Consider the following 23,975-nt stretch of genomic DNA (forward strand, 5'->3'; position numbering starts at 1 on the left):
AGGCAGAAATGCTTTATGGTTTTGGAATATGTGGCAATCCCAGCTGGCAGCATATAACTCTGGATCACTGGTCAGCAGTTCCTTTCTCCTCTCCTGTAAGTCATAAACAGCAAGCCGTGGGGCTTATTAAACAGACCTCAGAACTCTCAGGGGTGCTGCTATTCCTTCCGGCTAGTATAACCAGCCCCTTGTAGCTGTGTTTCCTATTCCCACAAACTATAATTACATTCTTTTATGTTGTCTCCAAGGCCAAAGATACCACTTGTTCCAGATATTTTGCTTCTGAACGACGACTTGCTCCTTGCATTCTGTTTGGTATGGATCTTAATTCCTAGAACTGGAAGACCATAAAGTTGTTCTTTTCAAAGTCTCCCACAGATCAGCATGCGATGCGCTTCTTTATTTTCCATTGCATGATAGCTATCAAGAAACCAGTTTCCCTTACACAGTTTGTTTATGACAAAGCCTTCAGAAGTTCTACAAGGGTCAGGACTATAGTCGTAGAGTAATTATATAATTGTTGAGTTGGAAGAGACCACAAGGGTCATCTACTCCAACCCCCTGCAATGCTGGAATCTTTAGCCCAATGTGGGGACTCTGAAGTTAGGAGTCTCGTGTTTCACTCGCTTAGCCAGGGGTGCCTACTGCCTGTAACATCACTGTTGTGAAAACTTCCTACTCCCTCTCAACTGGCTTCTTTAAAAAATACTGTGTGAGAATTGTGAGACTCTTTTCCCCCTCAGGGAGCTACAATTCCCAGTCACACCCTCTTCCCAGGGAACTCTGGGAATTATAGCTTTACAAGGGGAATGGGGGTCTCCTAATAACTCTTGGCACCCTTAACAAACTACAGTTCCCAGGATTCTTTGCATGAAATCATGGCCATGACTGTTTAAAGTGGTATGGTGGAACTTTATAGTGTAGTTGGGCCCAGGAGAGTACTATATTTCCTACATTCTCCCAGCCCTTCCCCATTTTGCATCCTATCTCTTAAGTGGGGCCAGATACCCAGGACAATCTTCTCCCAGCATACAACACACTAGCCTTTTCTTATCTCTTGCAGGCACATTTCCTTCAAGAGGCACCTGCCCAGGCAGATGCATGTTTCCAGTGTGGACTATGGTACAGAACTACCACTTGCGGCAGAGCAGCCAACTTGCATCGGCCGGATCAAGCCAGAGCTGTACAAGCAGAAATCCGTGGACTCTGAGGACCCTAAAAAAGAGGCAGAAAAAAACTGTGGGAAAATAAATTTTGCTTTGAAATATGACTATGAGAACGAGACCCTGATTGTGAGGATTCTCAAGGCCTTTGACTTGCCTGCCAAGGACCTCTGTGGCAGTTCCGACCCGTACGTCAAGATCTACCTCTTGCCTGACAGGAAGTGCAAGTTCCAAACCCGTGTGCACAGGAAAACACTCAACCCCACCTTTGACGAGAGCTTTCAGTTTCCTGTGCCCTATGAGGAGCTGACTAATAGGAAGCTTCATCTTAGCGTCTTTGACTTTGACAGGTTTTCTCGGCATGACATGATTGGTGAGGTGATCTTGGAGAACCTCTTTGAGGCTTCGGATCTTTCTCGGGAGACCTCCATCTGGAAGGATATTCAGTATGCCACAACGGTGAGTAGGCGGCTTTTGCCATTAGTGTGGAGAGACAATAGCACACCAATGCTTGAATGAGTTTGCCGTAGCTCCGAGGCCAAGCTGCACTTTAAAATGAGAGCTTTGGCACAGAAAGACCACCAAGTGTTCTTCTTTTGAAGGTGTGGATGATACAGTGTCATTTTCGGGTATTAAATGGTCCTTGGGCCCTCATGGGTCCCTTCTTCTCCTGGCTTCTCCTTCCTTCTGCCCCCTCACTTACCCTGTTCTTTGGAATGCTGCTCTTCACTCTGTTCATTGTGCATGCATACACAGAGAAGAAGTCGAGCAGGAAGGGAAGGAGCAGAAGAGCCAGGAGGACCTAGAAGTGGACAATGAGTTTCATGCAGCAAAGTCCTGGTTACTTAAGATAGCCATCAATAGCTGCCAACAGTTTAAGCAGAGCTAACATCCATTCAAACATCCAGTCATTCATCTAGGTTATGGGTGATTACATTAAAAATAGTAATATTGTGAAGGTACCACAGTTCACACCAACAGAGATTCATTTTCCAAAATCTTGGTCTGATTTACATGACAATACTCCCACTTCCTTAACAGGTCTTTCTAGGTCAATGTTGATAATCCTGGGTGAGATGTACTTACACCCAGGTTTTGTCAAATTGTGGCAAGGAAGCAAGATGATGGCATAGGGCTGGGCCAAGACATTTTGCTACTCAAGGCAAAGGAAAATATGGTGCCCCCCTCCCCCCACAATGCCACATACAGATGCTGGTAGATTACTTTCACACCGGTGGTGGCACAGCTTTCCCCACCACACCTGAGGGCAATAGGCTGTGTTAGAGAGTGCGGGGCAGGTTGTGTAGCACACGCTGCTCTGTCCTCCAAATATCTTGCTACCCCTCCTCAGCACCTCTTGCTGGAGATAGCTCCATCTCATGCAATCTAATGGTAGGGCTGGTCATATAAGGGTAGATTTATGTCTGTTTCAGGGAATCAGAACATGAGAACTTCCTTGTTGTTCAAAAACTAGGCAAGGTCAAGGGCAGGCCTCTCCATGAGCCACAGTTTGGAAGTAGTGCACTGGTTCCTGGTTGTAGGATCTGTTCTGTGCTTTAAATTCTGACGGCTTTGGCGGTAAAAGGTGGGGGACTGCTCACTATACATCACCATTGCAATTTGCATAGTCTATAAATTGTTTTTAAGTGTCTTTCTTTGTCCTTGGGATATTGCACTTTAATTATATGGGAGGGGCTAGAAATACAGGGAAAGTTGTATGTGGGAGAGAATATTGCCGCAAGGACTGGGGTCCAGCCTCAGACTTTCACTGACTTGCATTTTAAGCAAAACTGCCAACTCATATTCAGTATTACAACCCGTGAAATCTAGACATTTGCTTTATTTAAAAAAATGCTGAAGCTGCCAAACTGTATTATTACATGCCATATTTTGAGCTTTTCATTACTATTTGAATTCTCAGTTGTTAATAAGGGTTAGTGAGTGGCAATTGAAGCAGACAAATCTTAACAGAAAATGTTCCTCCCATACATTTTAAGTCTGATTTGCTGAATCAGTTATTCAAGTTTCTGTGTCTCTCCTTTTAAGCATCTCCCCCCGCCCCCTCATAACAGTGCATTACTCTATATCCACATTCTGCACTGAGACCAGATCTCCATCAGACCATGGATGCATCATTCCCATTTTAATGCCATACCAGGTCAGAGCTCCTTGTTGAGAAGGAGTCTATACCCATATGCTCCCATGTCTCTTTGCCAGTTGAATAAGATGGAAGAAAAGATAACCAAAACAGATGGTAGTTTCTAGGTATTTGAGGACAGTACTAAGAATATCCATGATTAAAGCCTGAGGACTGATTTTGTTATAGAGGGGAGCCTCTGGCCCGGGGGGCAAATGTGGCCATCCAGATCTCTCTGTTTGGTCCGAAGGACTCTCCCAATGCCACATCCCATTTCCTAAGGCTCTGCTCCATGTTTTCCTTGAGTGCTTTTTTCCTGGCTGGAATGTGTCCCTGAATGGTGATAATTCCTCTTGTTTGCCTGGATACATCACAGGCAGAGGAGCACAGGTGGGAATAGAAACCTCCGGCATTTGTGTGACTGAAATTCAGCCTACTGTACAAAAGGTAAGAGGCACATATGTTCGTCTGCCTACTTTTACCTCTGGTCCTGCCCACCCCTGGAATGATTGCCCTGGAAGGTTGCTAGAGAGAGACTTTGATCCCCCTACCACTGTTATAGAGGTAGGTCATTCAACACCTCAACAGGGAGGGTGAAAGTCTGTCCCTGTAAAATGGGATGAAAAATGACGACAACTACTTGGGTACAGCCAGCTTGCTGAAGCCAGCAAGTTGAAGGTGGTGCCAAAACATTGTCCTTTCATTGTTCCAACTCTTGCAGATTTAATATTTAGATAAGGCAACTTGGTCTTGAACACCCAGACAAAGGTGATAGGATAGAGCTTTTAGGGACTTCTTCTGCGTGGAAATACCTTTGGCAAGCCAAGAACTCCTGCCAATTACCAAGAGGGACTTGGCAAAGCTTTTCCTCCGGGCAACTTGTTTTGAAAACCAGAAGCATGAACAAAAAAGGTCTTGTAGTTCTGTGCAGGTTTCAGTAACCTCCCAAAATGGTGTCCCAAGTTGGAGGAACAGGGGAGGCCAACAACAGCAAAAGGAAAATACTGAGGACAACAATGATGGCAAGTCCCAGCCCCCTGGCAGTTCCAGCTGCTGGTGCAGGTCTTATTGCACTTATTTTGAAGGAGCAGCTACTGACAGTTAAAATTAATGTCAAATCAAAGGATGTGTCCAGGGTCATCTCTAGTTTAGCTCTCGTATTGGCCAGCAATAGCTTTGCATCGATAGAAGGTAGCTGATTTAGAGACCTATATGGACTGGCTGAGTTGAAAGGTTTGTGTGAGGAACTCTAGTGCATTGGCTCAGACTAGCATGGCTACTGTGCTCTGGTCTTGGGACAATCAAATGTTCTCCTGTTCCTTTCATGTTTCCTACCTTTCTATTACTCCAAGGAATTACTCTCTGCTCCAAAATTATGTTCTTACTGTGAAATAGATTGCTTTCCAGACCTTAATACAGCTGTTTGATTTCCCCATGCCCTCACCTAGATTTTTCTATCTAATCTGTCCAAGATACTGTCCTAGAAGGAAGTTGATCAGCTTGCTATATATAGCCCAACTTTGAGAATCATCTCTATAGATTTTCCTTTTTTTCCTTTTTAATAGATCTTTCAAATCAAATCTTCTTCAGAAGAGTTTGAACAAATTTGCTTTAAATGAGAAGTTACAGAATCCGACAAATTGATTTTTCCTCTTGGAAGTGCCGAACCTGGGGAATGGAGCATGGGACTGGAGCTTTAAGGCTGCTAGCTGCCTGGGAAAGTTTTAATATTTTGGGCAGAAGGAAATGATGATGGTGCAGTGGGGTATATGGTCTGGTACTGAGCATATAATTAGTCCCAGAAGTGCCATTGCCTGAAGGCCTTTCTTGCATCCTTGCCCTCTAAGCCCTCGGTGCTGTACTTACCCCAGAAGCAGCACTGTTGTTGCTATGCTTCAGGAGCGCAGTCTCATTATTCCCATGCAAAGCTCCCCATTTATCATTCTAATAGCGTAACTGTCTCACAGGTTTGCAAACACTTCTGCAATGTTGTTGTGATTGCCAACAGCTCAGGAAAACAGTAAGATCCTTAGCAGATGCTGCTAATTTGTTTCAAGCAGTAGCCCTCCTAATCGGAGTCATAAATATGCATTAAGGCTTAGCCAGACCTCACCCAAGGATGCTAATGCTTGGCCCTAATGAAGTTCTTAATCACGCCTCCTCGGAATGCTGCAGACAAGAAAGTCAAACCTAGTTTTTCTTCCAAAATCTACATTAGGGCAATGCCTTGATTAGACCAGCCAAAATGTCCCCAAATAGGGTGTGAGCATTTGAGTCCTCCAGGACTTTTCATTGGACTAGCTGAGGTGGTAAACAAAATCGAGCCGGGGGGGGGGGGGAGTTGGAGCCATGGAGTCTGCCCATACTCAGGAGAAGCAATGTGGGAAGAATTAGCAGGCACTGAAATATGGGTCTGTTAGGTTTCGGGTGGCATTTGGTATGGCAGGGAAGGTACTGTCACATGTAACACAGTCTCAAAGTGATGAGAGACTACAGTGGTTCCAAATGCTTTTCCTAGGGTTTGGTTTCCTTGAAATGAAAGTCAACGGAGACTGTGGGGTCTTTAACATATAAAGCTTTATTCACACATATACACAACCTGAGCAAAAGATGGAGGGGTTCACAGCATTAACACTCCACAGGTCTTGCTTCCTCTTTTTTTTTAAAATAATATTTATTAGTTTTCCAACAAATTGAACACAACATTACAAAAAACTACAAAAGAAAAAACATGCAATAATACAATACGATACAAAAAAGAAAAAAGAAAAGGAAAAAACCACAAAAACAACACAACAAAAACCATTTAAAACACAGTCCAATTTCAATGTCTTATTTTTCTTTCACTAATTTCCACGACCTCCTCACACCTCCCTTTTTGTATCCCACTTCTATTGATTGTTTCAGCAATTCCTTTCCATCTTCCTCTGTTTTCTATCCTGTAATTGTCTTGACACATTCTAACCTTATTTTTCCCTTTAATACTCTAATAGTCTATTTATACTTAATTCCTTATAACATTTCTACTAAAGTCATATAACTTCATACCAACATCTTTCTAACATTCATTAATTTTACAGTATTTCTGTAGATAGTCTTTAAACTTTTTCCCAATCTTCTTCCAGCGACTCTTCTCCCTGGTCTCGGATTCTGCCAGTCATTTCTGCCAAGGTCTTGCTTCCTCTTGAGGCTTTCAAGGAAGCCCCCAAACCACAGCTCTTGGGACCAGCACAGAGCAAGACATGCCTCTGTGTCACCAGCTTCCAGCATCAACCAAAACTCTCACACACAAAAGAGAGAGTTGGGGTCGATTTCCAAGAGGGACCACCAATTGTGATGTGTCTGCTCAACCTCTCTCCTCCTCTGAGAAACAGGTGGTTTTTTTTGGGGGGGTTGCATTGTTTCAAAAGCCTTCAAAACCTGTTTGAGCTAAGGTGAAAGAGGAACCAAAGAATTACCTATATACACCTTGGGAAATCAAATGTCTCTCAAGCAGCTTTCAGTTCTCTTAGAAGCTATTGACTATTAGGCAATTTCTTCATGCTTGGCATGGGGCTCCCCATAGGCTGTTTCAACTCCTTGATTACTGTAGTGTGTATGCAGATTAAAGTGTGCTCACATCATCTTTATGTATATGGATTACGTAATGACATGGGCTGCTGGGTTAATTGAAAAAACAGGAAAACTGAAACACTTCTGTAAAAAGAACTAGCCACTCATGGTACTTGTGGCCTTGAATAAGGATCCTCCAAGTGAAACCATAGCACAACACAACACAGGGAATCTCTGTCATTCTCTGGAAGTTGTAGAGATTTTTTTTTAAGTATTCCACATAGTTTTATCCGCTTCAGATATGTACAGTGAAGTGACTGGTGCTTTTACACAGTACAAAACCTCCTCACCTCTCAATTGGCTGCATGGAGTTATGTTGCACAAAAGCTGCCGGCATCCATCTCTCTTGGGAAACAATGGAGGAGTGGGTGAAGTCAAACTGTTGGAAGGTTGCAGAGCCTGCTGTGGAGACTGATGTAGGAGAGATATGTTTCGTTGCAGCTGGGGCAGACGACGGCATGCAGTTGTTCTGTTGCAGATGCGCCATGGTGTTTCTTCTCTCTGTGCTCCTTCCAGCGGCATTCCTTCTCTGGTCACTGCTATGGATGCATGACCTGACTGTCCCCAGGCACTGCAGTCATCTGCAAGGGATTCCCACATGGCAGGATTGATGTTGGCAGCCTTTATGTTGCGTTTGCAGACATCTTTGTAACACAGAGTTGGTCTGCCAACTGGCCTGGTGCTGGAAGACAGCTCCCCATAGAGCACGTCCTTGGGAATCCTGCCATCTTCCATTCTGTGGACATGGCCAAGCCAGTGTAGACGTCACTGAGACAGGAGTGCAAACATGCTGGAACTTTTGGCATGGGAGAACACATCTTTGTTTGGAATTCTGTCCTACCATTTGATACTCAGAATCCTCATCACGTGGAAGGCATTGAGGTGTCACTCCTGATGGTTGTGAAGTTGCCCACAACTCACTTCCATAAAGCAGCGTGCTCAACACACAAGCCTGGTAGTCCTTCATCTTGGTATTGGACGTTAGCATCACACTCTTCCAAATACTCTACCACTGAACTGCAGTTCTTTCTAAATGTTTATGCTAAGGTATACATTTTTTGCACATTTTACACATTGTGCATGTTTTACTCTCAGAAGTGCATTATAAAATCTGCAGAAATATGAAAACTGAAGGGTTACTGCATCCTGATCCACGTCTTAGTCTGGGAAATGCAAACGTGGTCTGTTTACTTGCAGAGGCAGACTGGACAAAATCCATGAGCATCCTTAGTCTTTGTTCCGTAGCAAAGAAACAACCTGAAAAACTGCCAGATTTCACACCTGAACATTTTTTTCAGAAGCAAAACCTTCCACTCATATTGTTAGTGACGTCTTGTCCAGGACAAGAAAAGAAAAGATAAAATAAATGAGGGGGGAAAGAATGAATGCCTGTTATTAATTTAGCACCTAATGAAGCAGAACAAAGAAGTATAAATAAACCTTTTTATTGTTGGTCCTCTATCTGGCTGGTGATGAACATTTACATTTTAGACTGTTTTCTCTGTCACAGTATAATACTGCTGCTATTGGATAACCAGCTGCTGTGCTCAAGCTTTCTCTTTTGAAACAAGTAGTTATGCCTTTACATACTATCATAAGTCCATAGGGATAGGCAAATTTGCCAGTTTGGGGTTCTCATTTTTCCAGTCTCTAGTGCTCCACATCAGGTTATGATTTTTTTTAAGTCCTTGTGAAAAATTCATCAGCATTTTAAGGTAACTTTCTTCTAATATGCACATTTTTGTTTACATATTTGCCCAACATATATGGTTCTGCAGGCAGTTTTCACTAATATACTGCATTTTTGGTATATTATTTTATATTGACATGTGCAGAATTTACGCAGTGCAGGGGTGAAGAGCCCTTTTTAGCCTGAGGGTCGTGTCCCCATTTGGGCAACCTCCCAAGGGCCATAATCCAGTGGTTGGCACGGCCTGAGGCAAAAGAGGATGGAGCAACAAATGTAAATTTTACCTCTGTACAGTAGGTTTGTTTCTTAGAAACACTCCTCTCTGTCCTTCATCCAGACAAGCAAGAGGCATTATCAGAATTCAAAGACCCATTCCAGCCACACATACCCTTCAACTTTCCTCAGAAAATGGGGATATTCAGTAAAAGCACTTGGTGTGAGAAGTGGAAACAGTGAGGGGTGTCTTGGAAAGAGTTCTGAGGGTCAGGTAGAGAGGCTGAATTTGGTCTCTGTGCCTGAAGTTCCCCACCTCTGCCCTAGCATATGCATTTTAGTACACATTACTTGCTTGGAGAGCTGCAAAATCCGGAGAACTGTGAATTAGCATAATGGTTCTGTTTGATTTGCACATTGTTTTGGGGTGTGTGAATTAGGTAGGTTCACTTTGAAATGCAGACTGAACTGAATTTCTTCCCCATCCCTAATAAGTTCTCACAGATTTTGTCAAACAGGGCCTTCCCTGAAGCCTGCCCAGCATGGTGGCCAATTTAATAAGACACATTTTCATGTTTCTTCATAGTCAACCGCGCTGTGACATGGTGAGTCACTTAGATAACTTGGGATTAATTGATGGTGGTATGAATACTGTGTAAAAAAGAGTAAATTGCAGCAGAGGGCCTCTTCACTGCCCTCAGCATGGGAAGCTGCACAGAATATATTACACATCTTGCTTAAGAACTAATTCAATTGCCAGCCAGATTCTGGTGGGTTTTGATTCCCAGCAGTTTTTTCTCCCACACGTTGGGCTTACATTTTGAGAATGGAAGGCTGCCCTTTAGTTGCAAGACTGGCAATATGTTTCCTATTTCTGCAGGCAAGAGAGTTTTAGCCGCATGTATTTATGATCATCTTCAGTTCTAGATATTGTGGGGTCATCTACCCCCCCTTTTTTTTAGTGAGGCACCAAATGGTTCACTTCATCTCCAGTCTCAAAGGCAAAGGCAAAAAAGGGCCTTGGCTCTGCTAGTCATAGCAACAAATTTCATTGATTTGTTGTCCATATTTCCAGAAGGGATTGTATGTGAACAGAATCCAATATAGCCTCTGTGGTCACGTCCATGTGATCTGTTATACAGAATCATAGAATTGTAGAGTTAGAAGGGACCCCGAGAGACATTGTGGCGTAGTGGTTAAGAGCGGTAGTCTTGTAATCTGGTGAGCCAGGTTCGATTCCCCACTCCTCCACATGCAGCTGCTGGGTGACCTTGGGCCAGTCACACTTCTCTGAAGTCTCTCAGCCCCACTCACCTCACAGAGTGTTTCTTGTGGGGGAGGAAGGGAAAGGAGATTGTTAGCCGCTTTGAGACTCCTTAGGGTAGTGATAAAACAGGATATCAAAATCCAAATCCAAACATTAGTCCAACCCTTTCCAATGCAGGAATCCTGCCCGGGGCCATCTCTGGGTGGGCTCGAGCCACCAGCCTTCTGAATGTTTTTGAGCATTCATCCTGATTTGTTTGCAGAAAGTTTGCAGGGAGTTTAGACAACATTGACTTTTAGTGGACATTTATGATGGCTTACGGAGAAGTTCTGTGACATTGTGTCTGGGATATAAATAAATTTAATAGGAATACCCTGCATTTCCCTGTCACTTTCCTTATTGCAAGAAGTTCAGTTCTGGAGGGAAGAGGATTCATTGCCCAAGAACACTAATCAATTTAACTGCACAACTGAAATTTGCCAGTATGTGATTGAATCCTATAAGAACAGAATAAGAGTCTGCTGGATCTGACCTTTGGCCCTTCTAAATCCAGCATCCTGTTCTCACATTGACCAACCAGATGTGTGTGAGAAACCCACAAACAGGAAGAGCTTCAGAGTAAAGAGATTTGTTTCAGCTTTTTGAAACCATCTGTGAACACCAGGATACATATGTTAATAAATGAAAATTGCTACTTGGCTGGTAATTTAAACAGGCATATTTTGGACTGATTAGGGAAGGAGATGTTGAAAAAGCAGGAGTGGGATTTTTTGTGGGAGAAAAAGAACGTGTTTAAAAAGATTCCGCTGTTATGTATGGAGACTGCAGCTATTCAATGGTGAGGGAAAGACACTCTGTTCATGCTCAGAGGTACTTCCCCCATATTATAGGACTTAGTATTGAAAACAGACTTTTTGGCAGAAACCTTGCATTAATTAAGTAATGGGGATGAGGAGACAAAGAGACCTTGCTTGCCCACAACAAGGGTGCAAGGGTGAATTATAAACAATAATTAATTTTCTTCTTTAAATGAAGATGGATGAAAAATGAGGAGACAGTTATATGGAGGGGAACACATTTTTGTGTTACCTGTGTGGAGGATGAAATTGCTCAGGGATGAGAGAGCAACACTTTCTATATGCTCAGAGGCACATGTCTGATTGTGCCTCCTCTCCAAAGTAATAAAGTGAATTGTTAAGGCACTACCAGTACTGAAAGCAGAATTCAGTTTGGATATTCAGCAGTTACTTCTGATCTGCAAATTCTGGCAGACGTTCCTAAACTTGTCATTGCTTTTGTTTAATGTGCTTATGAGTCATGCTTGTGAGAATATGTGATGCTCATTTATGTAATCTCTGAATACTTTCCATTTTAACTTTTCTGTAAAACATTCAGTATTGAACGTTTTAATATCATATTGAAGCTGGCAGAAATCAAAGCATTTTTAGTCTCACAACATAAGTAAAACCCTCCTGCATAACAGGAGCAGTGCAAGCATGAAGCAAATCACACATGTTCATTTTGGGCCTTGCATGGAAATGAGAAATTGATCACATCTGAAGGAATGGCAACGCAAATGGAATTGGCTGGGATTCAGAGATGCAGATGAATGTTCTACAGAAATCCACAGCTTGAGTCTGGGAAAACAGAATTTTATCTCTGCATTTCTGACAAGCCTAGTAAAAAGAGGAATGTGGTTTGTGGACCATACACCCAAGGAAGAGTTATTGGGGGCTGTAAAAACTAAGAGGATTACTCTAACAACTCTTACCCTGGCAGCTCATAGTCAGGGTACTATTCTAATGCCAACTTTTATGTTTTCCAAAAGATTCTGGTATCTAGCTTTAGTTAATCTTACTAGTAGCAAGTGAACATCCAGGCATCTTTACAGTCTCTCTTTAGTGTGTTAATGACTTGTTTCTTTACAAAATAGCATCACTTTCTGTTGTTCGGTGGTGTGTTTATTACGATCTTGACTTTTCTAGGGAGCAGCTGCCTTCATAGAAGCAAATATTTAAATGGGGAATAAGATTTCTGCAGTGCCAGGCAATGCCAGGCAAACAGAGCCACTCATATTTTTATTTTATTTTTTATCTACCAGAGCAAAAATGAAAGTTGGGCATTATTAGTCAAAGAGATGGAACACCATATCCATCTTGCTTAAATCATCCTGTCATTGCAGCTCTCTATAGAACTTTAAAGCATCAGTGCCATAGGTTTCCTCTTCTGTGAGTTCCTATTATCGTTTATCACTCGCAAAAGAATTTATCATCCTGATGAGTGGTGGTTAGTGAAGAGAGAACAGGTGTACTGATGGGACCCACAAAGAAGTGAAATAATCTCTGCATGCAAATATACACTGTATTCTCCTGCATGAGCTCTGTCCGTGTGAACCAAGCCCATCCACCCAGTCATGGGAGGTAGAAAACAAGTTTTGCCCTCTCCCGAATGTTACCTCTGGGACGCAGGTAGTGCCACAGAGCCTAGGACTTGCCGATCAGAAGGTCGGCAGTTCAACTCCCCACGACGGGGTGACCTCCCGTTGCTCTGTCCCTGCTCCTGCCAACCTAGCAGTTTGAAAGCACGTCAAAGTGCAAGTAAATAAATAGGTACTGCTCCGGCGGGAAGGTAAACAGCGTTTCCATGCGCTGCTCTGGTTCGCCAGAAGCGGCTTAGTCATGCTGGCCACATGACCCGGAAGCTGTACGCCGGCTCCCTTGGCCAATAAAGTGAGATGAGCGCCGCAACCCCAGAGTCAGCCATGACTGGACCTAATGGTCAGGGGTCCCTTTACCTTTAAATGTTACCTCTAGATAGTGTGCTCTCTCTCTCTCTCTCTCTCTCTCTCTCTTTCCTCGTTGCCTTTCATTTCTTGCTGACCCATTACATGTAGAAAACCTCAGGAGCAGGCTTTATGTTTTAAATAGTTCTAAGTGTTTTGCAGTGTTTAACTCACTTCTCCTCAACATTTAACATGAGGAAATAATATTTAGTTAGTTAGTTAGTTAGTTAGTTCCAGTGCTTTTTTTTCTTTAAAAAAATGTTTAGGGGTGCTCTCATTTTGACTCAAGAAAATACCATTTTATAGTTCAAATCGGGGAAAATAAATACACAAAATGGACAAAAGTACAAAGATTCACAAAATATTTAGGGTGTGGGTACCCCTGCGTACCCCCAGAAAAAAGCACTGGTTGTTTCAATGATTGTATACTGCTTAATCACAGTCATCTCTAAGTGGTGTCTGGGAGACAGGGTAGAATAAGAGTAAAAATGAGTTCAAACTAGGAAATCAATTACTTTGGCAACCTAGTAAGTTTTGGACTTGGCTGAAATTTAAAACTATAACCATTCTTTTCAGAACATCACACTGACTTCAAAATTGCTGCTCTGAATGTTTAAACCTCAGCAGGCCTTGTTTAAAGAATTCAAGAAGAATTTCTCTGGTGTGGAAGTTAACATAGGATATTCATCACGCAAGCACAAATGTGCTTGCTGAATAGAGAAGAAGTATTGCAGATGAAGGCTTATGTTTATTTAATATTAAATTTCTCTCCTACCAATCCTCCAAGGAGCTCAAGGCGTGGTAGGCATGGTAGGAAGGCTGAGAGACAGTGATTGGCCCCAGGTCACCCAATAAGCTTCATGGCTGAGTAGAAATTTGAACCCTGGTCTCCCAAGTCTCATTCCAACAGCCTATTCACAGCACCACATTGGCTCACTATCAGCTTCTGGGGAGAAAAATGTCTTGGGGCAATGTTGGAGCAGCTGCAGCTCCATAGCTTTTTTCTTACCCTCTTTCCGATAATGTGTTGCACAGCACAACAACTACTGTGGCATCACTGCACCATATGTTTTCCCTTCCTAGCCTAACAAGGGCAGAGAAACACTGGGCACAACTGGAATGCTGCATCTGTAGATGTTAACAGGAAGAGCAAAAAAGCAGTCACAGGACAACATCAGTTTCATATTTGTTGTAATGTCCAGATCTGCCCCGTGGCTCTACTTTATGCCTGTTAAGTAAAGGATGAGACTGGCACTGGCTTCCCTTTGCCCCATCTGGTCAGAGACCACACAGTGCCCTGTAGTTCCGTTATGCATCAGTTTACTTGCAAATAAACTGTGGCAGTGTGTCATCTGCACAAAGGGTTAAGAATGCACCTCACCTCTTGCTACATTTTTTGCTCTGAGGCTCTGGGCAAAGGGCCTCGAGGAAAGCCAGCATCAGTATTCTGATTTGCTTCCAAAGTTTCTGCATCTAGTTAATAATGAAAAAGGAACAACAAAATAAATTGTGGAGCAATCATCAGATTTTTATCTCCTTGTGAATCAGGGGATGTTACAGTAATGAGTGATTCTTCCAAAGTATGACTAATGCACAAGTGTAACCACAGATCAGCCTAGCTAGTAGAATGCAGCCCGGGGCCATTATATGGTAATGATATAAACACTGACTGAATGGAAGGAAGAGGAGAGCTTAAGTCAAATGCCGCCCCAGCTGCTTGAATGCAGATGATTCCATCGCACAAAGTATCTGGGATGGGAATGATCGACATGCCTTTGCGTTCCTAAGCGCTTATGCTGCAATATTGTTCATTCAAATTTGATCTCTGGGACCAGCAGCCCGACTCAAAAGCAACTATTATTTCTAAGCTATCTGACGGCTTCATCTCGCCAAATAGGATTAGCTGGAATTCACCCAGGACTCAGAAACGGCAAAGGCTCTGTATGGTACGCACAGAGTTTTTCAGATACTTTAATGTGGTCTCTCATTAATATTCATTGGAGCTAGGCAGCATAGTTCCTCAGAGACTCATCAGTGTGTACTTGGGATGGGGCACTGAAAAATACTGAGTAACGGTAACACTGCTGTTTTCACCTATCTCATCACAAAACATTGGCAGGGAGATTGCGGCTGTTAGGCCAAGGTGTCCTAGATCCACGTGAGGTGGGGGGAGTTTGTTATGATCTGGAATGTAATTCATGAGGACAGGGAATTTAGAGTTGTCTGGTGAACTCTTTTACAGTGATTTCTGTAAATATGTCTCTTTAGACTTAGGGTGGTGCTACTACGAATTTTCACAATGCCCGAGTTTCAAGGCAAAAGGCAGGCTTTTTGGGGAATGCACATGAGGCTGTTTTGAAGGTACAAAGACTAGGACAAATGTGCCACTCAGGGCCCCCAGAATGACATTGAAGCCTGCTGTGGGAACTGGTTGAACTCTTTTCGTTGGGTCCCCAATGTCACCTAGGAAGGCTGGCAGGCTCCTGCTGGCGGAGGACTGGGAGATGGGGCAAGCCCCTCCCCCCCAGTCCATGTCCTGCTGGAAGTCCCCATGGCCAGGTGATGCAACCCCAGGAGCATCTTCTGGAGCATGGGGTTGTTTGGGGTGAGCTCTCAGAGGATGACAAGTGGCAACATGGTGTGACCAGTGCCATGCCCGTTGGACAAGGAGGTATGGCAGCAGCATGCCATCAGGAGCCGCAGCTACAGGTGTGGCCTGAGCCCGTCACAGGCCAGACTGTAGAAGGAGTGGCAACATGAGTGGCAGACATGGGCTCCTCACACCACCCTGCTGTTGCTGCTAGCCTGGGTGCCATCACACTAAATGGGAAGCTGTCTGACAGCAGGACATCTGCTTCCACAGACACACAGCAGTATCATGGGGTGCCTCCCCCCCCCGAACCTTATCCTTGTCTCCCCCAGCCAGACATACTGCAAGGGAGGCATCCTGGTCGCCACCATTGTGGTCTGCTGCCTGAGGAAGGGAAGTTACATTCCTTGGCACACCTTATCAGTGCAGCTCAGTAGTAGAGCATCTGTTTTGCATGCAGAAGGTTCAACCCCCCAGGAACTCCAGATAGGGCTGGAAAAGCCCCCTGTCTGAAAGACAGCACTGCTGCTGGTAAGTGTAGACAATAAACTAGATAGGCCAGTGGTCTGACTCTGTATAAGGCAGCTTCCTATATTCTGATGTTGCATCAAGATGCACATCCAAATACATGTGCAGGTGAAAGTACTGCAGTTCAAAGGGGGTAGATTTTCATCCCTGTTCAGAAAGTTGCTGAAAACGGGGCAATTTTCATGAGAGCAAGTAAGTTACACACACACAAACACACACACACACACTTATGAGTTTTGACTCAGCACTGATTGATTCATGCTGTGTCATCCACTGCTTCATTCCCTGTCTCTTTGGAAAGCCTTCTGAATTTATTTGCCAGCAAGTGAAGTTTCTGTGTGGAAGCACACCTTTAATACCTTGCGCATTAGTATTCTGGACAACTCTGTGGTATAAATGTGTAATGCTTTGTTTTACTGAGGGCTGAATAGGAGATCATTGGACAAAATTCTCATGCATCAACAAGATCTATGCCAGTGATGCTTTAAACTCCCTTAATGTCTCTACGTGTCTTGCTGGCTCCACTGCTTGATTACTAACAGCTACATTTACTCTTCAAGGAAGTGTTTCATCTCACTTGAAGGAATCAAAGAGCCTTTCTCCATATGGATTGCAAAACTGTGGAAATGAGTCTCTGACATTAAATAAGCAAACTTCAATTTAGGTTTCTCTTCATTCTGGATTGTGATCACACACTCGTACCATTTAGAGTTAATTAATCTCAAATCAACACCATCTGCAGGGCCTGCCCAGGTCATTTTGCTACCCATTTCCACATATAGAAACCGATTGGACTGACAGTGTATCTTATTTCAGCACTGGCAATGGGATAATGTTCTCCCAAGGGGCAACACGCTAGCTTGGTCAGTGCAAGACAGGCCACATGACCCACACACCTTTGTTCTCCTACAGCTCCCTGCCACTTCCCAGCATTGGTGTCACGATTTAGCTGTCCCACTCTCCCCAATTGTAGGGCTCGCAGTGACCATCTTCTTCTTCTTTTCTCACATGAAGGGCCAAACTAGGTGTGATGCCAAATGTGTCACTGAGAAGCATGTTTTTTATGTTTGACTGTGTTTGAGGCATGAGAGTTTAAAGTATGGGAGTTTTTATAAGTGTCTCTTTCTGTGTAGTTTCAGAAAAACTGGAAAAGACCGTACCTTATTGAAATAATATAAACTGATGAGGTTGGACTGTTGTTTTTAAATTCCTGGTTGTGTTGATGACTGTCTAAGGACAAACAGAGAGGTTTCTGATCAGTCACACTTTTACTTGCTTTCCAGAATGGTACCTGTGTAGGGTGTGTGTGTGTGTGTGTGTGTGTGTGTGTGTGTGCGCGCGCGCAGTATATATAAATCTTCTGTAAATACTTTAATGCCCAGCACTCTATTTCCACCAGGTGATGTTCTTTCTATATGCACTTCTTGCCAGTATTGCTTGGGAATGTGAGACCCTTGGTGGCAAGGATGCTTGTCCTCTAGGGGTATCCAGCTTGAAAACTGGCACTTTCCTCCTGTGGTGGAATGAGTAGTAGGAGCCCAGGTCCTGTGCAGTCTACCACTGGACCTCTTTCACTTGCCTTTCTTCTCTTGCTCTGTCACCAAGTTGCCGTCCATGGTTGAGGGAATGACATCAAGACATTTCTGTCCTGCCATGTTTTTAATGGTTTGAAATATTTCTAGTTGTTCTTTAACTTTGAAGCTGCTTCATTTTATTTTTAAGGATATTTTTAGTGGGTTGAGTGGGTTGTCAAATGGTTCCTGCTGCTTATACTGTATATTTTTTATATTGTAGTATTTTCCTTCTGTTTTAAAAGTACAGTTTTGTTTTATTTCCTTTACAATTGCATGTTGTTCTTGTAAGCTGCGATTGGGGGATATATATATATCAATGTATATATATAGAGAGAGAAAGATAGGATTAAGTTTATGATGATTACAATAATAATACAAGATGACTAGCTTGGAATGAAAGGGAAAGTGTGGGTGGGTGGTGATAACATGTGGGGAGGAACTGTGGGAAACTGGCCCTCAATATCACATTCCTAGAATACAAGCCTCCACAACCACAGAAAAGACTGGTGGTGACAGCAGCCAGCTGGGTACCACTGTGCCTTCAGGCAACGACACACAAAACCTTTCCCCTTACCTCAAGAAGAGTGGTCAGTTGGGTACCACTGCTTGGAGGAACCCAAAAACCTTCCAACAATGGGAGGTTGGAAGAGCAACAGAGTGATTGGTTGGATGCTGCTGCCTGAAGATGCTTGGAGTCACTTCAGGCAGCATCTTCCAACCCTCCTTAGCCTGCTCTCCATTCCTGATCCAGAGCAGGATAGGCTGGTAAGATAGTCCAAGACTCTCTAGGAAACCTGAACCTCAGCCTTCGTTCTCACTTTGGAGCTGGGAGGTGGGCAGGTGTTGCTGCCAAATTTCCTGGTCTTAATAAATGTTTGCTGCAGCTGAAAATTTGAAATGTGAGTGGCTTTGATTTTTGCATTTATTGGTGTTGACTCACATACAGTATGTTCAGTTTCTTGGGCTTTCTCTCTGTGGAATTGTGTTGCTGCCATTGGCAGTGTCTGTACTTTCACAGCAAATGGAATAAAAAGTGGGTGCAAGAAGAAGAAAAGCCCTGAATTTTAAGTAGATATTTGATGTGCACAAAGGTGGGGCCCAGGGAATATGTGATTCACAATATTAAGGCCCAGAGAAATAGAGTGAGGAGGGAAAGTTCCTTTGCTTGAGGCTTTTGCATATGCCAGAATGGTACATAATCACTTTGTGAATGCATTGAACTCCTAATTCAAAAAGAAAAATTGAGGATGCTACCAGTAAGTCTGTGCTGATGCTATAACAATGCGTAGAGTGAGAGGAAAGAGGAATGTGACTGTGAACAATTTCCTCATTCCCCCAGTGTAGGGTAGATAAAGTCTGATATATATGGTTAGCAGTGCATCTTTTATTTTAATCTAAAACAATACTGTGGACACTCAGCTTCCTAGCTAACCCATCCTGGGCTGGGATGTGCTGGAAAATAAAAATGACAGAATGTGCTTCTTATAGGAACATTAGCAACATTTCACACATGCCATTTAAAGTGCTTTTAAGCTTCTCTCCCACTGTTGATCTGAATGTGTGGAAGATGGAAATGTAGCTTTAAATGCACTTCAGTTGGGTTTTTTTAATCAATTGTTATCCGCCAAGGAATTTACAATATCATTTCATACTTTCTGGTTGGGGTTTTTTTCTGCCACAACTATGAACAGATAGATGTTTCCTGCTTGAAGGCTATTTTCTAGTCCTCCAGTGGCACTGTTTTATATCTAGAGTGAGAGAGAGCTGCACATATGTGAGAATAGCTTTTCCTCATATTTCAACCTTTCATACCTGGAAGGAAACAGGGGTGGGGAGAGCCTTGTTGTCTTCACCAATACAGATTTCCCTCAACACTGTACTTTGCTTCTGGTCAGGGGAGAAAGCCTTGTCAGTTTCAACTATCTACATATTTTCCCAAATGCTCCTCCTGCTGCTTTGAAGAAGGGATGGGGGAGCTTGATGGGTTATTTCAAAAGCAAAGGTTTCTCTGGGATGAACAAAGCTAGTTTAATTTAGAGTAGGAATAATAAGGGACATTTAGAATTTAGAAGTGCATGTATATATAGATAGGAGTAAAAATAGAAGCAGACTATGCTTGGGTAGACATGGCGATGTACTGATGTTTTGGTCATTAATTAAGATTCATTGGATCTTCATTTAAATGTCCTGTTTGATGTGTTTTATTATTGTTGATTATAATTTTAAAATGTGTTTTCAATTTTTTCAGGGGTTTTCAGTTTAAAAACACAAGATGAAATGTATGTCCGCCAATATTGGTATGCACAGAATTAACTTTAATTAAAAAGAACTGGAATGGGCCTTTGTGAAACTGCCAAGGTTTTAAGCTACTGGTTTCACTGGAGAGTAGAGACGTGGGCCCCCAATGAAAGATTGTTATAGGAAAGTCCAAGCGAAGCAAAAAAGGGGTGTTTTCTCCTACAAAGGAGGCTTGGGAGAGGAATTATATTCAGTTTGAAGGTGAACCTACCCAATCTGTATTTTCCAAAGCAATATGCAACTGAATCAATATTCAAACCAAAACACAGCCATCCTTTGAAATTTGCATTTGTCTAGATTTTACAGTTCTCCAACCACATAATGTGTACAAAAATGCATATATTAATGTGTGTCTAAGAATGCATATATTAGTGACAATAAGATACAGAATGCATTATATTAGGGGGAAATGCACACACACAAATTTGTACAATATTAGGAGCAATTCACACTAAAAAGCTGGTGGGTGTTCATGAAGACTTATTCTTTTTTTCAAATTGTAAACTGGTGTAGAACTGAAGAGAGCTGAACTTAAATTTGAGAAGAGAAACCAAATTTGACAAATTCACCCATTCCTTAGGTGGGGGATCTGTGGCCTTTCAGATGTTGTTGGATTACAGCTTCCATAATCCCACATCATTGACCTATCTGGGACTGGTAGGAATTGGAATCTAACAGGATCAGAGCTTCCAAGTGTCCCTATTTTCCAGTGACAGTCCCAGATTTACAGAAGCCATCCTGGTTTCTGATCTGATCCTGGAATGTCCCTCTTTTCCTTAAGATGTCCTTATTTTCATCGGAGAGATGTTGGAGGGTATGGAGTTATGCGACCAAGGAGAAAAGTAACTATATAACCTTTAGAAGACTTTTGAAGGCAGTCCTGTAGAGGGAAGTTTTTTATTGTTAAATGTTTTATTATGTTGGAAGCCACCCAGAGTGGCTGGGACAACCCAGTCAGATGAGTGGGGTATTTATTATTATTATTATTATTATTATTATTATTATTATTATTATTATTATTATTATTATTATTGACATCCCTATTTTCATCAGAGAAATGTTGGAGGGTATGCATCTAGAAGCCCTACCAGCAGTGTAGAGGATGTGTTGACATTTAAAGCTGGAAACTTTTGAATAGTAATAATAATACACATTAACTGAAGTGGAGGAAGTTCATTCAAGCACTTTAAAATGCACGTGTGATTTCATTCTTATTCTTGTCACTGTTGTACTGGTGCTGTGCTTTGCTCTAGAAGTGCACACATTTCATTAGCAGCTGATTAACTTCCCTGTCTTGCGGATCCTTGCTAGCATTTTCTCAGCACCTTTATGAAGTACCTTGTGGAACAGATAGCTGCTATTTCTGAACTGTGTAATTACTAGTGTTGCAGAGAAGGAGCCATCAGCTGGGTGGCTGATCTCTGTACTTCTGCCTTCTGTTGTGACAAATGAAATTGCTTGATTTCATTTGTAACTAGGGGAAAACAATGCGAGGGAAGTAGCACTGGGAGCTGTTTTCAGAGGATTAAAATGACTGGAGGGGGTTCACCTGAATTGCAAGGAAGACATTCCCTATTAGAAAAGGAGTGCAAACATTGTTCACATGTATCATCAAGGTTCGCTGAAGAAACCTGTGGCCATACTTGGCTTTGTGCACTGAAAATGATATTCTAAAATGGGGTGCACCATGTATGTTCAACTTAGGCTGCCAGCTATCTAGCATTTTAAGACTTACTTTGTTATGCTTTGTGATACTGTTTCTTCCACACACACCCCACTCTCTTTAATTCCTTCCCTTCATCACAGAACACTAAGCTGAATTGTTCATCATCCTTTCTGCTATTTTAAAGGAGTGGTTCAAACATACTTTAGGTTTGTGCAATTAAAGTGGATTAAAGTGCTCTGTCACCCTAGCACAACAAATGTGCTTTAAAATGCACACACAAATTACTTTTTGCAGTTAGGAAAGTGATGGAGGAAAACACTGAAGTGTGGAGAGTGCACAAATGATGTATAAACACTATGCAAACAAATCAGGATGAACGCTCAATAAATATGTTTAATCTCTGTGAATGCAAATTGTGATGAATACTCAACAGGTCATCTGGATGAACCTTATATATCTAGATACAGTTTTATATATATACATATACAGTGATTAACAAAACACAGAGATTAAAATTTGAGTTTCCTCCTCTTTCAGCTGCTCTAATGTTGATAAAATGATTCTGTAGCCCAGGTGGCATTTCTAGAGCGCTGAGGATGGAATATTCAGAAGTGCTGCATTTGCTGACGTTGAGTGATATCCGATATTATCTTCCAGACTGAGGCTATTTGGTGTTATGGTATCCAGAACTTTTCTTGTGTTTCCAAAGTTCTTCAATCAGATGGCATCCCTACTGCAATAATAGATCGTGTTGGAGAGGCTGTGAATATCTGAACTGAAGTGCTTTGTGATTGGCTGTTCCACTTTTAAAAATAAAGATTGCAGGTTTAGGATTTATGGTTCTTAAAATGTGTCAGTTGTTTTATTCAGATACTGTATGTGGCATCCTGGGTGTTTGAACTCAGTTATGTGAATTGTACTGCAGGAACTGAAAGTGATGCTTTGTTTGCTATAGTAAATTCTGCTAGTCATGGTGCTCTTGAATGTAACTGTCTCCCTGAGATAAATCCCGAGAGAGAGAGAAAGAGAGAGAGAGATTCATTGCAGTTTTTCATAGCAACCCTTCAGGCAAACTCTTTCTTGAAGGCGGGTTCCCTTAGGTTCCTTTCCCATTTCGTAAGATGTAGGCAGCTTTCTTCCAGGCATCAGAGACTGCCTTTACAGCGTGGACAGAAGCAAGGCGCAAGGCCCTCAAGCCTCCAACCGGGCAGAGCATGCTTTCTGCCACTTTAATCCATGTTCTGCTGTCATTTTGAGAGCCATTCCTTGTTTAGATTGCCACGAGTATTCCTAGGCTCCCACCCTCTTCTCTATTCCCCTGCTGAACTGTATTAAGAACTAAAAAGTTGATTGAATTCAGTGCTGTAACCAGAGGGGAAATCTGGATGTTTACTATTCCTAGGTAAACAGGCAGTTTCATTTCTATTAAGGGCTTTGTCTATTGACTTTCTGTTGCCTGCTTACAAAGGCAGCTGCCTGCTGTCACGCCGGCTGGCTTCACTGCTTGGCCTCGAGAATGCACAAAGAGAGGTGTGCCAGCAGGGACCAGGTGAGGTCCAGCTCTCCAAAAAAGCCATAGCCACATATTAGAGACCCTTTGTGACTAATTCATTCACTGCAGTGAATTTGTTAAATTAGTATTTTGCACAAAGAGTCATGCATTTTGATTTTCTTTTCCAGTTGGGAAAGTCATTAAAAAAAAGCCACCATTTATCTCTCGCTTTTGAGCTTTGCAAAAATATTCAGGTAAAGCCACATGAGACTAGAGTGGATGAAAGTGTTGCTCCTGTTTGGAGCAGATGTCAGTTGCCCAAGAGGTCAGATCAGAAAGAGTTTGGGGGTACCTGCCAGATTGAATGCCGATGGCTCATGTCCCTTGAGCCTGTTGCCTGGAATTTGAACAGGTGAATCTTTATCTTTCTCAACTAGTGGGCAATCAACAGTTCAGATTTGGAAATTTAAGCAGCCAATGCACAATGTTTTCAAACTATGCAAGTTATAACCTATTCCCATGAGAGTTGTTTTTAAAAAATAAATCATAAGGTATTTTTCATTATTAGGACTTATTGATGTTTACCATCTACTGTCTTTCTTTCTGGTTTTCTTTCTAAAGTTTATCTCTAGCTTTGCTTTGCCACTGCAGTTTTTCTGCTCTGTCTTAACAAGGAGTCTGTGTAGCTCAGTGCCAGAGAGATATCCCCTGCTGCTGCTGCTTTGTGCAGCATATTTTTGTGAAGCCTGATGTTAAACACAAAGCACAGCTCCAGCTGCCTGCAACAGTTTCATCCCTTACAGTATTAACTGCCAACAAGAGCCGAACACTTTGTGAGTCCTGTTCCTTAATCCTAAATATTTGGAGAGAGGCTGGAGTGGCTCGGTGAGGAGGAAAGCACATTGCACATGTTCAGAGGCACTTTTCTTTATTACTTCACGTATACCATAACTCAATCCCAGT

General features: G+C 42.5%; 1 protein-coding gene across 3 annotated transcripts in view; it reads left to right on the plus strand.

Moving 5' to 3' along the window:
• SYT6 (synaptotagmin 6) overlaps positions 1 to 23,975 on the plus strand; it is a 134,290-nt gene that overhangs the window by 68,590 nt on the left and 41,725 nt on the right. For all 3 annotated transcript variants that reach the window (XM_081194728.1, XM_081194729.1, XM_081194730.1), the window contains exon 3: positions 1,064 to 1,622. In XM_081194728.1, the coding sequence (XP_081050854.1) occupies positions 1,064 to 1,622 (559 nt within the window). The remainder of the gene's footprint in view (positions 1 to 1,063; positions 1,623 to 23,975) is intronic.

The sequence above is a fragment of the Podarcis bocagei genome (assembly GCF_964188305.1).
Source record: "Podarcis bocagei genome assembly, chromosome: 5".
NCBI classification, from domain to species: domain Eukaryota; kingdom Metazoa; phylum Chordata; class Lepidosauria; order Squamata; family Lacertidae; genus Podarcis; species Podarcis bocagei.